Source organism: Tachysurus fulvidraco, chromosome 15, assembly GCF_022655615.1.
Source record: "Tachysurus fulvidraco isolate hzauxx_2018 chromosome 15, HZAU_PFXX_2.0, whole genome shotgun sequence".
Taxonomy (NCBI): Eukaryota; Metazoa; Chordata; class Actinopteri; order Siluriformes; family Bagridae; genus Tachysurus; species Tachysurus fulvidraco.
In genome coordinates, this window is record NC_062532.1 from 7,636,664 (window position 1) to 7,654,860 (window position 18,197).

The window sequence follows — 18,197 nt, forward strand, 5'->3', positions numbered from 1 at the left end:
CACACACACACACACACACACACATACATACAAAGCTAATTAGCATGCCAATAGCTTGACCTCATTCCCCTGTCACAGATTACCACCCAGTTCAGTCCTATTCATTTAGCACCACCAAGCCAACTGGGTATTTAAGACAACTTTTATAGCTAATTATAGCTAGTTTATGTTCCTGTGTTCAGCCAATGTTGCCAACAAAGTAGTGCTTGTAAGCATACAGCATATTTAACACTGACAAAATGAGACATAAGCTATATTACACGCGACATTATGCATAAGGTCATACTACTTTATCTCCTCGTGTCCTGTGGCTTCAGCTTAGACCTGGCTAATCTCATAATCTTGCGTAATTTGACTAGAAGCTAGCAAGTTGGTCTCTACAAGGTATGATACATGTTTTCTAGTGATTCTTGTGTGTAAGATGTGATATGATGTAATGTGATGTGATGGGGTATCTCTTTACACTTTTTGCCACAGGGAGCATGGCTGAGGCTTGTTTCACAAGTTCACCTCACACCTTTAGAGTTACGGGTTTGATTCCTGTCTTTAACACCTCTGTGTAGTTTGGTGTTGGACTACTGCTCAGAAGACCCTGAGTTTTAAATCCGAAGTCCACCAAGCTGACACTGCTCTGCCCTTGAACAAGGTCCTTAACTCTCCTTTGTATAAAATGAGATAAAAATGTAATTTGCTCTGAATTAGGGTGTCTGCAATATGCCAGAAATGTAAATGTTGCTATGGAGACAAGAAAGATGGGACTGAATTTTTGGATGTGTTAACTCCTCAAAGCAGACGATACCATTTCATCTCCTCTAGTCTTCACCAAACCCTCCCCTGATGTGGTTGTACTACATTATGGATTGCAATATGTGGAGGTCTATAGGCTGAGGGTTGTATTGGCTGGACAACTTCTTGTCCTGCATCGGATGCTGAGAGAATGTTGCAGGTAGGGTGTGGTTGGGTCTACATGGGTCTGATGTGTGACAGCTCATATTGTCTCAGTTATATTTATGAGATTTCTCACTCTCTCACCATGAACGTTTGTAAGCAGAATTGGTGACAAGTGACGTGAAAAGTTACTGACTGTGTTCAGTGCCATGCGACACGAGCATCAATAAAACACTCACATGCACTTCACACCAAGACTGCTTTGTGGGAGTGGCCTGCTACCAAGACCCTGTTAAAACCCTAGTGTTAGCTATAGACAAATACCCTTTAATATTTAGATGGACACAGACATTACTTTTCAAATAAAAGAGACAGCACTATACACACACCTACACACACACATAGAGGACTAAAAAAACTGAGCCTGCTTGTATGCCGCACCCGTTATCTCTCCCATTCTCTTCCCTACTCTCTCTCTCTCTTACCCTAGGTGTCAGGATGGAGTGTTCTCTCCCTCCCTCTCTCATCCTTCCATCGTCCGTGGACATCCAGTGCTCTTCTGTCTCTCGCTCCAACAGGTGAGACCAAAAAGATCAAAATCCGCCAAACACACACCCGCACACACATGCACACTCTGCAGCTCACCTCCTCAGACCTCAGAGCGTCTCACAGCTTACACACCCACACATGCACGAAATCACATGCATCCACGCTGCCCCTAAGCTCATACTCCGTTACCAGGCACGTTCAAACACGAGAACACACACACTCACACGCTCACTGCCAACAGTTGTTGAGCTCTGGCCACTCCTTCCTCTCTCTCTCTCTCTCTCTCTCTCTCTCTCTCTCTCTCTCTCTCTCTCTCTCTCTCTCTCTCCCCCTCTCTGCTGTTGCCAGGCAACTATTCAGCTGGGCCATCCCCTGACATCAACTAGAGCGTGTGAGAGTACCACTGCACACACGTACACACACGGTTCTCCAGTAAACCTTGTAAAAAAAAACCTGTAAATTGTTAATACCTGTATTTTTTCGAATTTGTTCCATTTAGTTCATATACACAGGCTTCTATGAGAACATTTTTAAGGAAAACTCTGTATATATAGTAGTGATCTTGTGTTTGTGTTTGTGCTTGTTTGCTGCTCTGATGACACAAAGGTACATTGCCTTTCACACTGCAGCTGCAAAAGGAATAAAGTATCAAAGGCCTGAAAGCTAAGGATTTGGTTTGGAGCTGAAAACAGAAAGAATTCCTTTACTCACTCAATTTTTTCATCCAATTTCTTTAATTCTTATCCTACACAGAGTCACAGAGAACCTGGAGTCTATCTCAGTGGGCTTTAGAGATGCCTACAACACATTTTTATTTTTTTTGTCTGAGGGAGAATTTTTTTTTTGTCAGAGATCCCTGAAGAAACTCACTAAAGCATGGGGAGAACATGCAAACTATTATTAATTTATCCAGTTCTCAAGCTACTGGAGACAGCACACACTCGAGATTCCAGAATCCGATGCAGCTATACAATGCCATCGTGCTGAGTTATGAAAGCAGGAGAGCAGGACGGCGCAGAGGATGATGTTAGAGTGAAATTAGGAAAGCTGATCTATTCATACAGAGGTGACTAGCTTTAAAGGACTAAAGCTCTGCCGCATCACTCTCTTCAGGCAAAAATGAAGCGCTGGTTAAATCTTTCTATCTAACTGGCTCCACTATGAGCAGGTAGTCAAACAGCATTGTGGATAATCGTGATATCTAGAATTTATATTTTGCCTCATGTCTACTCAAATCACTAGTCACTAGTTACTCAAAACCACTGATAGTTATACACCAATCAAAGGTGCAGTGTGTAACTATTATGGTAAAAATTTAAAAAAGTATATTCTTGCTGAGTCAGGAAAGGGAAATGTTTTCTAAAAGATGGTGCTCCTGAACTGATGTGGGTGACTCTGGCAAGCCTGAAGTAGTCTTCACAGTCAAAGCAGTTGGGTCACATTTACATCATACATTCATATACATCATACACCACTGCTACTTTATACATTATACATCTTTACACTCCAGTGTTTTTCACTGCATGTCTCCAGTCACCTTTCCTCATATTAGCAACTACGGGTTGCTATAATAATCCCGTTTATCAGTGGGGGGAGCAAACATCATTCCTCTTAACAACCAATCAGTTTCTTTTTCCGCTAATATGAAACCTTCTGGAGGGAGATTTGGTTTGTGTATAAAATACAGCAGTGTTTTTTCAGGCATCATATCATATGTGATAAAGAAGAGGCGGTGTGTGCACTTTGCTAATGATCACGTGCGCTCTATTGTCTTCACTCCTATTGGTAGTCGCTTCCACCAAGTCACTCAATATTTGCATAAAGTTCACATTTCTCAACTTTTCCGCATGGCTGGACACTCCCACTTTCATCTAGTGGTTAGTGTTTCATTGAAAATAAATGCTTTCCAGTCACTAATGTCTCTGTGACTCGCTGTACGTGTGAACATAGCATTAGGTAGCTACTGATGTAGAATTGATAAGAGACACGAATGCATTCTTTCTGTAAAAAATACTGCAAAGAATTCAGTGGTGCACCTTACTCCCTGGAGTTTTATATCCAGGAAGCACATGCTTTAAGCTTGTTATCAGTTGGAACAGTAGTGAGTGAAAGAGGAGCCATTTTTCATTCTGCTTCCCACACTGCATCAGTTCTGCCCCAGTTTCCAATTTTCCATAATTCCCAGGAGCTCAATACAAACGCACTCACCCATACACACACACACACACACACACACACACACACACACACACACACACACACACACACACACACACACTGTACATACAGTAGATGGTTCTTATGATTGTATATAGTAGGAAAGAGAAGGTGAAGCACAGAGAGGTAGGAGGAACACAGACAGCAAGAACGAAGAAGAGGAAGAACACAGAGAATGAAGTTAGACAGACAGACAGACAGACAGACAGACAGACAGACAGACAGACAGACAGACAGACAGACAGACAGACAGACAGATAGATAGATAGATAGATAGATAGATAGATAGATAGATAGATAGATAGATAGATAGATAGATAGAGGTAAAACTGGGAGTGTTGGATGGAACAAACACAAGGGTGGGTGTTATTTCAGTGCAGGCATGGCACATCAATACCACTTCCTGTTCACACATCAAAAATAAACCTCATGTACCACAGCCACACACACATACACACACACACACCGACACGCACATGAGATATGACACACACACATAAAGTGCAATATTAGCTTTACTCTCAGTGTATAATTGTTGTCACTTTGACTCAATATAAGTGTGCGACTATAAGTGTATGATGGTTCAAGAGTGACTGATCCTCAGGGCTTTAATCTTGCCATAAAAAGACACACACACACACACACACACACACACACACACACACACACACACACACACACACACACACACACACACAGAACTGTGCAGTTGGCTCTCTTTGTATTCTCAATGTCGCTCTCAAGGTCAGGATCCATTCATCTGTATCTTCACAGCTTCATCTGAGTCTCTACAGCTAAGTTATACACACTAAAGATAAAACAAACCTGCACTAAAAGCTGAACAATCTTTTGAACACTATTACAGTTCCAAGATATTTTTAACATTTAAAATCTTACATATACAGTGTGTAGTCTAATAAATGACAGACTAAAATAAATGGGGACTGGAGGCCGGTATTTATTCAATGAAAGTTATCTGTATTCAGTGTTGCATTACACAGCCGATTAAATCAATTTCCTATGCTCCACATTTAGATGCAAATGGCCTGCATGCAGTTGACGCCCGTAAGGTTGCCAGATTTTCTTGAATAAAAGCATCTAAAACAGGGATTTGCAGTAGCCTCTCTACAACACTAGCCTTCAAACATGAGCATGTACCTTTAAAGACCTTCAGAAAGATCAGAGATCAGAGAAACACAAACCAAAGAAGGAAATAACTCGTTTTTTCTGTTTTATCAAATGTAATATGAAAAAAGTAACACAAAGGGACAAGATCATTTAAAAATTAAAACTAAAAAAAGCCTAAAACAATGATAAACAAATAAGAAGTACAAAATAGCACTTTTTATTTATTTTACACATATTTTTTTTAACCATGTTCTACCACTATATATATATATATATATATATAATAGAAATATATTATTTTATCATGCTTTTAATTTGTTATTTGAATGAATAAACTAAGAACAATGTATAAGAATTTTTTTCAGTGCACTGAACTGCTAATAAGAAGTGTTCCTTATTTATACACTAATAAATTTGTTGCTCAGGAAAAGCAGAGTTTCAAATTAGAGACAGTTCAGCATTGATGTTGCTTTTAAACAGCCTTCTCATTGTGACAACTTGATAAGACTTATATTATTTATCAGTCTATTTTGTAGGTTTATAGCACCTGTTTATCTGTTAGCTCTGAGCTTGAAGTCATGTGGTATTGCAGCTAGACAAGTTTGTAAAGAGACAAAGTGTGAATGAATTATATCACACAATATTTCTTTCTTCGATTCATTCTCTCCCAGACAATTCTTCCCTTCTTTGCGTTGTAAACTTTCAATCTTTGGAAAATACCGAAATCATGTATTAATTATTGAATTATTATCTTTTTTCCAACCTAAATTTAGCTCTCGCTGTCATTTCTCTCTATTACCAAAAGATGGCAGTGTTTAGTAAAAAAAACTTCAACTTATTATTTGAACACTGACATCTAGTGTTGGGACACACAATTACACTGTGTGTGTTGGGACACACAATTACACTGTGTGTGTTGGGACACACAATTACACTGTGTGTGTTGGGACACACAATTACACTGTGTGTGTTGGGACACACAATTACACTGTGTGTGTTGGGACACACAATTACACTGTGTGTGTTGGGACACACAATTACACTGTGTGTGTTGGGACACACAATTACACTGTGTGTGTTGGGACACACAATTACACTGAGTGTGTCGGAACACACAATTACACTGTGTGTGTGTGTGTGTGTGTGTGTGTGTGTGTGTGTGTGTGTGTGTGTGTGTGTGTACAATCACATCTTTTTCAGGCAGGTCTTAATATCTACTTCTTAGAAATACTGGGGCCTTTGAGCATGGCCTTTAACCCTTCTTTCCAAGAAATTCACTGTGATGTAGCATATTTTTCTCTCTATCTATATAAGTTCTCACTTTTTTAATGACTTAAAATTCATCACTAGCACCCTCCAATTCACTCTCTCCTACACTGGTTACACTCCAAAACACCACCCATTGAATCAAAACAAGACAAACAAGAAGAAGTAACTATTCAAAGTCACTTAAATGTGACCAAGCAATGCAACATTTATCTAATTTTAAATTTAAAAAAAATACATGCTCAGAATCATCCTCCTACCTGATAATAGAAGTTGTCTGTCTGATATGAGTTTGTGTCCATGGTGGTTGAATCCAGAATGTTCTTCAGGATCTCATCACAACCTGAAAGAAGACAAATGAGGCAATAATTATCATGAGTATATTGGCTAACTATTTTTAAATGTATAGTACAGAAGATGGAAACCTCCATCCATTTTCTGTGCTGCGTATCCTACAAGGGGACAAACGGAGTCTGGAGTCCCAGAGGACCCCGGACACTAAGCAGGGGACCATCACCGGAGACACTCTCACAAACACTCACACACTACGAACAGTTTAGAAATACCAATATTTAGAATCATTTTTTTGGACAGATGAAGGAAACTGAAGTACCCCCAAAATAAACATCTGAAGCATGAGGAGAAAACCACCATGCTCCCAACCCTGATGGAAAAACATGAAAGTAAAGTAATTTTATAAAAGTATTTTAGTTTTGTAAATAGTGTCAAGGCTGTCAGGTCAAAACAAGTGGAAGTAAATTTCCACTTGTACAGCGTACAGTACACCAGACCGGATATGTCAAATGTCATCACATCCCAACCTCAGGAACAGAAGGTGACTGACTACAGGAGACGTAGTACAGGAGACAAGAGCCAGAAGACAATCAGAGGGAGAAACAGAGTGTGTGTGTGTCTGAGAGAGAGAGAGAGAGAGAGAGAGAGAGAGAGAGAGAGAGAGAGAGAGAGAGAGAGAGAGAGAGAGAGAGGGAGAAAGACAGAGGGAGAAAGACAGAGGGAGAAAGACAGAGGGAGAAGTCATATAATTAATCCATTGTGTAATTGTTCTGGATATTTACATTTGTTTTGGCTAAAGACATAATTTTAGCTTGCGAGTGGAGAAACTCACTGATGATTACTGACAGCACATAAAAAAACAAGCCCTGGTTAAAAGCTAGAGTTTGTGCTCCTTTACCTAATACATTTTTATTCTCTTCTAATAATAATGGCAATAATGATAGCATAATTGTTTATATCATTAGTATTGTGAATAATTCGGCCAAATCCAACAGTGCACACTATAGTACTAAATAGTATGTCAGAACATCATGAGTTCTCAGTTAATGTGAGCTTATTCCAATGCAACAGAATAAAATGCAACATGGTATAAAAATGCTTTTTTCCTGATAGCGTGCTGAAGCTTTCTCTATTACGATACTAAATTCTAAATGCAGCTTTAACAATGTGGTCATGTCATGTAAGACATGAATTTGATATCTTTGATTCCACTCATCTCCTCTGAATTTATTTCATGAGGTGACACACCGTCATGTAGACTTTCTTTGTATTAGGCAACATTCCATATCACAATATGTGTCATAAACTGAAATACTCCAAAGATTTGGCATTGAAATCCTACAAAGATTCAACAAGTCATATTTGATAAATTGGCTCGGGTGGACGCAAAGACGTGCAGAAAACACATAAAAGCAAAAGCATGAAAAAGACACCAGGGGCAACAGGACACATCGCTGTTAGTACTGAACATACTGCTAAATCAAATCAGCCTGGGAATAAACACTATTCATTTACAGGAACATTTTCCTAATAGCTGCTTTAAAGCTTTCAGGGTTAAAAGAGCTTAGAAGATAACCAGCATTTCTGGATGTAGAGATAAACGTCTGTTCAACTAAATAAGCCGTGCATGTGTCCTTTTCAATAAATTTACTCCCATAAATCTGTTCAATATATGACACATATTGTGATATGGAACGATGCCTAATACAAAAAAAGCCACTCAGACCCATTTATGAAGATACAGCATCAAGCCTAAGTACACCATGAATTAGTAAGAGCACTAATGTGTGTGTGTGTGTGTGTGTGTGTGTGTGTGTGTGTGTGTGTGTGTGTGTGTGTGTGTGTGTGTGTGTGTGTGTGTGTCCTGGGGCCTCATTAGCAGCTCAGGACACCAGGAGACAAGCTCCAAAAACACACAACCAAACATACAGTGTGACTCCTCTGAGCCAGTTACTCTGGTGTATACACCAGTGTGTACATCAAAGCATCACGTTATAATCCTTAAGAAACTAGTAAACACCACTGAACACTGTAGACTGAAATGATCGACTTAAAAATGCTGGATTTGTATGTTTGCATGTATACATGGTAAAATAACACATACTGCTTCTATAGATACTCATAGAAATATATAAATGTTTTGTAATAAAATCCAGCAATGATTCTGTAGCAATGATCCTACTCTGTGTCGCAGGGCACCTGGCTTCTATCCCAGAGGACTTGGGATGCAGGGTGGATAAGGTGCAATTTCCTTGAAAGTTCACGCACCATTCACACAACGTAGGCAATGTAGAGATGCTAATCAGCCTACAATACATGTTTTTGCAATGACTGAGAAAACTGGAGTATCCTGAGGAAATCGTGAGGCACAGGGAGAGCATGAGGTAGGAACTCAATCACCAGCATCAAGGGTGAAGTGCAAGCATTAATTTCACCGACTGATTTAATTTCACTGATTTCTTCTTCAAAATTATCAACCTTATTAATGGATCCCCTACCCACGTGTTTCTTTAAACAGATACCACCAGTAGCTATCCAACCCATTCTAAAGATAATAAATTCTTCCCTTTACACTGGCTATGTGCCGAAATCTTTTTACCTTTTATTAAAGAACCTGACCTCGACCCAAGCCAGCTGTCCAATTATAGGCCAATATCAAACACCTCCTTTATCACCAAGATCCTAGAAAAGGTTGTAGCTCAGCAGTTATGCTCATACCTACATAGGAATAATACTCAGGAAATGTATCAGTCAGGATTTAGGCCTCATCATAGCACAGAGACAGCGCTGGTTAAAGTTATAAATGACCTGTTGATGGTGTTGCTTTATCTTAGTGCAGCTTTTGATACCATTGACCATGCTATACTACTTGAGAGGCTAGAACATGTTGTTGGTGTTAAAGGGACAGCCCTCTCCTGGCTCAGGTCTTATTTGACGGATCACTATCAGTTCATAGATCTAAATAGTGTCTACTCTAAACAACCTAAGGTAATGGTCTGAGGTTCTGTTTTAGGCCCATTGCTTTATCTCTCTATATGCTACCCCTTGGTGCAATTATACGTATACAGTACATGGTATCGTCTTGCACTATTATGCTGATGACACCTAGCTATATGTTTCAGCTAAGTCAGACGTGAATCACCAGCTTAAAAAGATTGAAGATAGAGGATGCTTACTAAATTCCTCCTGCTTAATTCTGATAAGACAGAAGTGCTTTTATTAGGTCCACAGGCAGCTAGACATAAGCTTTCTGATTACAGAGTAACTCTGGATGGTCTTTTTATTACATCATGTGCAGCAGTAAAAGACCTTGGTGTGATCATTGATACCGGTCTCTCATTTGAAGCTCACATAAATAATATCATAAGGGTAGCCTTCTTTACTCTCAGAAACATTGCTAAGATAAAAAATATGATGTCACTACATGATGCAGAAACATTACCTCATGCATTTGTTACCACTAGGTTGGATTACTGTAATGCTTTACTGTCTGGATGTTCCAGTAGGAGCATAAACAAGCTCCAGTTAGTCCAGAATGCAGCAGCAAGTGTCCTAACTAGAACCAGAAGATATGAACATATTCAATTCAAGTTTATTTTGTATAGCGCTTTTTACAATAGACATTGTCTCAAAGCAGCTTTACAGAACATAAACATAGAGCAGAAGGTAAACATAAGGAGTAATAAAAGAAATTACGAATAAGAAAAGAAATTACGAAATATAAAAGAAAAAGAATTAACAGAATAAAAAATTCAAGATTATATATTTCACAATCTGTATGTATTTATCCCCCTATGAGCAAGTCTGAGGTGACTCAGGCAGAGATGCTAACATATCACCCCTACCATATCCTCATTGCACTGGCTCCCAGTCAAGTTTCGAATTGATTATAAAATACTATTATTAACCTTTAAAGCACTTTAGAGATCTTTTTGTTTTTTATGATCCGTCATGCCGACGCAGGATATTTGTTAGTACCTCAAGTAAGAAAAGCTACAGCAGAGGGCAGAGATTTTTCTAAGAACCCCACACTTAAAGCCTTCCAATTAGTGTTCGGGACTCAGACAAAGTCTCAGTGTTTAAGTCCAGGCTAAAAACACATTAGTTTAGTTTAGCTTTTTATGAATGGCTTTTATTAGGTAAAGAAGCTTAGGTTTGCAGACTGTGGAGAGGTGTTACGCTTTGCATCCCAGGAAGCCCTCATGTCCATGTCACCTTCTGGCCTTAGCCTTTTAGTTATGCTGTCATGCCAGATTCCCTGTCTGCACTTTGCACATACAGTAATTTACATTGTCCATCACCTGATTATAATCATACCTAACAATTTTCTCCCCTCCCTCTCTCTCTCTCTCTCTCTCTCTCTCTTTCTCTCTCTCTCACACACACACAAACACACTCTCTCACTCTCTCAGTGTACCGAGTTCCTAGATCTCTTCTTATGGATCTACTTCCTCAATCCTGATGTTCTACCCCTGGTTGGAGTCTCGTCGCCCGGTGTGCACTCTGCCAGGGATTGACCTGCATGGTCAGCCAGTGTCTCATGGGATTGCTGCGTTTACAGAGCCAAACGGAGACTGTCATGCCTTCTTTGAAACAATGTTGTTTCAGTCAGCTGTATGGTCTGGTCTTTATCAGCAATCATTTGAAGACTTTGACAGGAAGAAATTAGTGTTAGGTCTTTGCTAACCCATTTCCTCAGGAGCTCTTGGTTGCACTATTATAAACTGTTGTAGAAAGGACATTATTTACATTTACATTATTTACTGTCCAGTGTCACACAAATGAGGATGGGTTCCCTTCTGAGTCTGGTTCCTCTCAAGGTTTCTTCCTCATATCCTTTCAGGGAGTTTTTCCTTCCCGCTGCCGCCTCCGGGTTGCTCATTAGGGATAGGGATAGATATATAGTATCATAAATTTAAAATTTATTTGTTTGTTTGTTTGTTTTATTTTATTTTTTCCCTTCTCTTTTTTCACCCCTATAATATACCTGCAGTTAGTTTAACCATGCTTTCAGAAACAGCGGCTGGATTAACCACAGTAGGGTCGCTATATTGTCTTCAAAGATAAAGATATGCAGAGATCACGAGAAATTAAGTCGTTTAAACTATTAACCAAAAAGAAAAAAACAATAATGTATGGCCTCTTAGGACAAATACCATGATAATAAGATCACACACACACACACACACACACACACACACACACACACACACACACACACACACACACACACACACAAACACACACACAAAAATTGCAATGTGTATGGATGTAAACTAGGGGAAATCTCACACTATTACCTTTAATGGCGAACACCCCATGGCAGAAGTCTTTAAAGTTGATCTTGCCGTTAGCATTTGGGTCCAGACACTCGGCAAACTTCTTCATCTGGAAAACGACGACGAGGATGAATAAACAAATGAGTACAGTAAATAAATAATCCTAAGAGCACATAATAAATAATATATAACTTACATAAGCAATGAAGCAGTGAATGGTTCGCTGTTGTAGGAAATGAATCAAAGACAATGAGGAAATGGATTCTTTTTTACAGCAGTTTTTTATTTGACTCACACCAACAATTTTTTTTGTTCTTGAGAATAACAACATTTTTTACGAGGTTATAGCTGAATAATCATGTATTTATACTTGCTTAAATGTTATTAAATATTAATCAAAAATATAGATTTTCATTAAGATACAGGGATAAAATAATTAAATACACCCCATTCAAGACTAAGACACCAGAAAATAAGCTATGGTTTTAAATGTTAATAAATAATAGTGTCTGATGAATGAATAAATGTTACTGTATTACTTTCACTTCCGAGCCGCCAAGACCACGTTTTTCTCTTTTGAAAATATTCACTTGGTGACAATAAAGTGACAACAGTGGATCTAATTTATGAACCTTTTATTAAAGTCGAGAGTAAATGTTTTTGGTAAGCCAGCAGAACTAAAATCAACCGTAAACGATGAGACATTTAGAGAAAAAAAAATAAAAGTGAGACGAAGAAAACTGAGAGAAAAAAAACGTTACATTTTAGTGTTCCTACCAAACGTCTCTTTCACACTAATGCACCATCTGGAAAAGCATTGTGTCATTAAAGTATATAGGTTTCGTAGGATGTTAGCACTTATCACGTATAGTGCTGGCTCTAATAAAGTGTTGCACAGCATGAGAAAAAGATGCTAAGGGCAAAGAGTGCCGATTTATAAGCCAGCTTTCATCCTGAGGGTTAAATCCGCAATCAGCTGAGACAACTGTTTAGGGTTTATGGCTGTACGTAGACAAACAAGCCTTGAACAGCATTTGTTTATTCATAATTAAATGACTAGTTTTATTTGTCTTCATTTTATGGGTTTGTGTTGGCTTTAATGCCAGCAACATAAAAGGACTTGGTTTCATAAAATATATGTTATTCATAGAGCGAGCATGAGGAGGTATTTTTGATCAAGACTTTAAAGTCTAGATAAGGGCATCTGCTGAATGTTAAATAAGCAGTTGACAAAATAATCCATATATAAAAGGGATGAAATCTGTGTGAATTATATAAAGTAAATCGATCAAGGTATTCATTAGTTTGTCTTGCATGCAGAATTTCTACACACTCAGGAGCAAGAGTAGGAATACCAATGTTTTATTTCTGAAATAACAAGATTTTTATAAATAGCATAAAAATGAATTGTGTAAATGTTCCTGTGAATGAATTATGAATGTTAGGTGAATGTTAAATGAGGCCAATTAATGGTCCCTGTGCCTACTAGGAGGTGAATTTGTAAATCATCTTCAACCTGCACAAAATTTGTATAACGTCTCTCAATGTTTGCTGTGCAGTAGTTGTGAAGGTGTAACTTTGGGAAATTCGACTTCTTTTCTCTTCAGCACAGTGATTCTGAGAGCCTGCAGGCTCTGCCATTCATCATGTCACTAAATGTGTAAAGAAATCACACTATTTGCTTTACTGGTCAAACAATCTGCATCTTAATCACAAGATGATCTACAGGACAGTTAGTGCTCTATGATGGTGGTGTTAAACTTCTACACAAATTATACCATGAGTACAATGGATATCAGGATCCTGAGGAACAGCCCTGTGCTTTTTTTATTTACCTGCAGGGTATATCGATTGTCTTATCACTTATTTCCCAACTGTGTCATTAGGCCTTGTTCTGGAACATTGCAATTTCTCCTTCAACACCAATAAAGTGCTGATAGCCTGTCTGCCTCTATGTCTGTCTGTTTGTCTGTCTCTCAGTGCGACTGTCTGTCAGCATGTCTGTGTGTCAGCATGTCTATCAGCATATTTGTCTGTCTGTCTGTCTGTCTGTCAGCCTGTCTGTCATTCAGTCAGTCTGTCAGCATTTCTGTCATTGTGTCTGTCTGTCTGTCTGACAGTATGTCTCTTTGCCTTTCTGTCTGTCTGTTAGTCAGTCAGTCAGTCAGTCTATCTGTCTGTCTGTCAGTCTGTCTGTCTGTCTGTCTGTCTGTCTGTCTGTCTGTCTGTCTGTCTATCTGTCTGTCTGTCTGTCAGTCTGTCTGTCTGTTTGTCTGTCTGTCTGTCAGACTGTTTGTCTGCCAGCCTGTCTGTCTGGCTGTCTTTCAGTCAGCATATCTCCCTACCTGTCTGTCTGTCTTTTAGTCTGTCTGTCAGCATATCTCCTGGTCAGTCTGTCTATTTGTCTGTCTGTCTTTCAGTCTGTCTTTCAGTCTGTCTGTCAGCATGTCTCCCTGTTTGTCTACATGTATCCCTATCTGTCTTTTAGACTTGTCTGTCTGTCATTCAGGCTCTCTAACTGTCTGCCTGTATACCTTTCTTTTAGACTGTTTGTCAAACTGCATTAAATAACAAAATGAAATGAAACTCTTGTAATATGTCAGTCCATGGCAACAGGGCTTTAGTTAAGTAACCTACATAACCAGCCATGTTCATGAACTATTCTCTTCACACAAACAAGAAAAAAACAAACCATGCTTTCATGTCACAGGCATCATTAAAGATTCCCTCATTCACGGTGGATATAATGATGCACTGTTTTAGTTCAGAAAGCGAGTAATTCATTATACCGTATGACAATCGGGCACTAATTGGAGGAAAAAAATTGTGTTGATCCAAACTCTGCAGGGCAAAACTGCTTACATCTTGAATGTTTAACTACAGGTCTGTTTGTGTTCTAATAATCATGGCTCATTGATATTGAATGCACTGTCACTATCAGATAATGCTGATGTATATGTAATTATTTATATTTATACATGTTATATATGTTTATATATAAATTTACAAATGCAATAATAATAATAATAATAAGAAGAAGAACAATAACAACAATAACAATAATAATAAAGTATTATTATTATTATTGTTATTATTATTATTATTGTTGTTGTTGTTGTTGTTATTTATTAATAATAACAACCATAATAATAATAATAATAATAATAATAATAATAATAATAATAATAATAATAATAATCATTTATTAGTGAGAATCTATTATAACACCTACACATACTATTAATCACCCCAGTGTCATCACTGATCAGACTCATGAATAATCAGCATAGCAGAAAGCTGTGTGCCATAACAAGTGCAACAACAGTCAGAACAACAGGAAGCAATCATTCAGTATGAAAATAAATATATTCAGGACAAGCCGATTTGTGTCACACACATCCAGCCTCATGTCAAATTCAACTGTCTAGGTGGGGGGAAAAATGCATGTCAAAAATTAGTAATGCCAACCTGTTTGACGAAGACCCCACACACACACACACACACACACACACACACACACACACACACACACACACACACACACACAGCCAGAGATTGACAGAGACAGCAGACTACACAGAACTGTAATGATGATAGCAAATAATGCTAAACTGTTAAGTGTCACTTAACAAATACTAACACAGATCACAAAAGATTAACAGAGCCTTTAAAAGCTTGAATATAATATGAAGACTATAACTATTATAGTAAAACATATTAAATATAATATGAAGGCATTTTTTACCTCTTCATCCGTTTGGCCGAACTGCCTCCCGAGATGCACGAAGTGTTCAACTCGAATAAATCCATCTTCATCTTCATCACACATGTCGAACACTTCTTTCAGCTTATTCACTAACAGCACGAGATGCTCTGGCTGGGAAGAAGAAATGCCCTCCATCGTTTATCATTAATGTCGTTCACAACACGATTACATGAACAGCACGGAGAGCTGGAGTGTCACTGCCATCATCAAAGCTCTCTCTGCTTTACTGTTGGCTTCATCATCGTCGTCATCATCAGCAGCAGCAACAGCAGCAGCGTCCTCGTCATCAACATCAGCATCATCAGTACCATATGATCAGAGGGAGGGTGATGGTGGTGACGTCAAACAGAGACTCCGCCCACTTCCTGGTCGCCTCCTCCTTTTTTTCTTTTTTTTAATAGACTTTATTCAACTACAAACATTTAAGGCATATTTAACAATAATAAATCAGTGTTTGGTGTTGATACAGCATCCAAAGAAAGACAGAACAAACAGAGAAAAAGAAGGAAAAAAATGACAAAAAGAAAAAAGGGGGGTCTTAATCTAATAACATGTAGGAGTCCAAAGCCGAAAGAAGTTTCAGGGCATTTCTGTCCATCATCCATTGAAGGGATTTTGCAAATAACTTCAAATAATTTTTCCATCCCGTGAAATGGGGTTTAACCCTTAAATACTTGCATCTGTGGATAAAGTGTTTTCCTAAGACAATCAGGTTATTTATCAAAAATTCTATATTTTTATCATTTATAAACACTCCAACTTTAATTGAGGTTATATTCAAAGGATGTATCAATAAATCTTTAGCTTGTATCCAGTTTTGAAATGAAAGCCAAAATTCATTTACCGATTCACACTGAAAGGAAATATGCTCTACCGTTTCAGTGTCTTTCTCACAAAATCCACATGAATTGTTTTCCCAGTTAAATCTCTCATGTAAAAAGGAGTTGGATTGGATAAATGTCATTTAAGATTTTGAATGTCACTTCTTTAGCCTTGGGAAGAATTGGGTATGATAAATATCGTTTTCTCTTTTTTTTTTTCGCCTTTTCCACACTAAAGTCTTGCAGAACATTTTCTTTTCAGTTGATTAGGATAATACTGTTTAGATAAGATATTTATAATAAACTTATTTGTAAACTGTCTGCTATTTAAATTAATACCCTCAATGCAAAGTGATCTCATTTCTGATTGAAAGTTAGAATATATTACAAACTGCTGAATCATTGTTTTCAGGGGTGCTGGGATGGTCTTTATCACCTTATTGTATTCTCTAATTGGGCACTAATTGGAAACTAAATTGATCACAAAAGTCACTGTAATATAGCAAATTACCAGAATTATCCATCAAATGACTTACTGCCCATATACCATTTTCCATCCAAGTACCGAAAAACACTCTCACTCACTTGTTTTCTACCGCTTTATCCGAACTTCTCGGGTCACGGGGAGCCTGTGCATATCTCAGGCTTCATCGGGCATCTAAGCAGGATACACCCTGGACGGAGTGCCAACCCATCACAGGGCACACACACACTCTCATTCACTCACACACTACGGACAATTTTCCAGAGATGCCAATCAACCTACTGTCTTTGGACCAGGGGAGGAAATCGGAGTACCCTGAGGAAACCCCCGAGGCACGGGGAGAACATGCAAACTCCACACACACAAGGCAGAGGTGGGAATCGAACCCCGACCTTGGAGGTGTGAGGCGAACGTGCCAACCACTAAGCCACTAAGCCACCATGCCCCCTCTTACCGAAAAACAATGATTTCCTATTACTCAGAATGTATCTGTTGTTCCACAAAGGTGTATTGTGTGATGTAAAGTTGTGTTTAAACATTAGTTTCCAGTACAGAAGAACTTGTTGGTGAAAATCAGATAATTTTACAGGTAATTTGTATACATCATAGTCAATAGAAAATCAATTCCACCCATTTTTTGAAAAATAGCATTTGTGATAGTAAACCAAAAAGCATCTTTGTGACAAACAAAGGACTTCAACCATTTCAATTTTAGTACACCATTCATCACAGAAAAATCTATGACATTCATGCCACCCACTTCAATACTTTTAATCATGTCAGCTTTTCTAATATAATGGCATTTAACCCTTCCAAAGAAATTGGGAATTTATCTTGTTGAATAAATTGATCATATTATCTGATATTTCTAAAGAGAAGGTGGGGTAAATAGCTCTGGATATACTCTCCATCTTGGATAATAAAACCCTACCGAAATTTGTTATATCCCTTTGTAGCCAGGAATTCAATATTGCTTTACATTTATCAATATTTCTAAGAAGGTTTTCTTTTTCCCTTATTTATTTATGTCTGGTGACCATGATGCTCAAATATCTGACTTCTGTTTTAACCTGTATATTCTCAATTAAATGAGTTGGATGATTGTGTAAAGCAAGGATTTCACATTTTATAATGTTCAATGTAACACCTTGATCACCTTCTTACTGAGGAGGAGAAGCTAAATGGCTAAACAGCTATTAATTAAATGTTTTATTAATGATTGTATTAATCTTCACTTTTCCATATTTCCTGACTGATATGGTGTTTCCTTTAGCATCTCAACCAAAAGTAGCATTAAGTCAAATAGAAAAAGTAATAAAATAAATGTTAAAAAAACAATAACAATCTCCATTTGTTATTTTGGATTTAGAAATATCTTTATTATCTTATCTCTGGTCAGAATTACAGGCAATTACCTTCCTTTAAATAAATAAATAAATAAAAACTGATTATATAGTTATATTTACACATTAAAGCATTTTATACAAGTAGCAGAGTTTATTTAT

General features: G+C 37.9%; 1 protein-coding gene across 4 annotated transcripts in view; it reads right to left on the reverse strand.

Annotated features, from left to right (window-relative positions):
• rab11fip4a (RAB11 family interacting protein 4 (class II) a) overlaps nucleotides 1-15,680 on the reverse strand; it is a 37,744-nt gene extending 22,064 nt beyond the window's left edge. For 3 of the 4 annotated variants that reach the window (XM_027171649.2, XM_027171651.2, XM_047801236.1), the window contains exon 1: nucleotides 1,374-1,703. In XM_027171649.2, coding sequence (XP_027027450.1) covers nucleotides 1,374-1,436 — 63 coding nt within the window. In that variant the 5' untranslated portion in view covers nucleotides 1,437-1,703. Of the gene's footprint in view, nucleotides 1-1,373; nucleotides 1,704-6,308; nucleotides 6,392-11,642; nucleotides 11,731-15,366 lie in introns of those variants that run through there. The other variant, XM_027171647.2, reaches the window with a different exon arrangement.
• Between the last annotated feature and the right edge of the window lie 2,517 nt (nucleotides 15,681-18,197).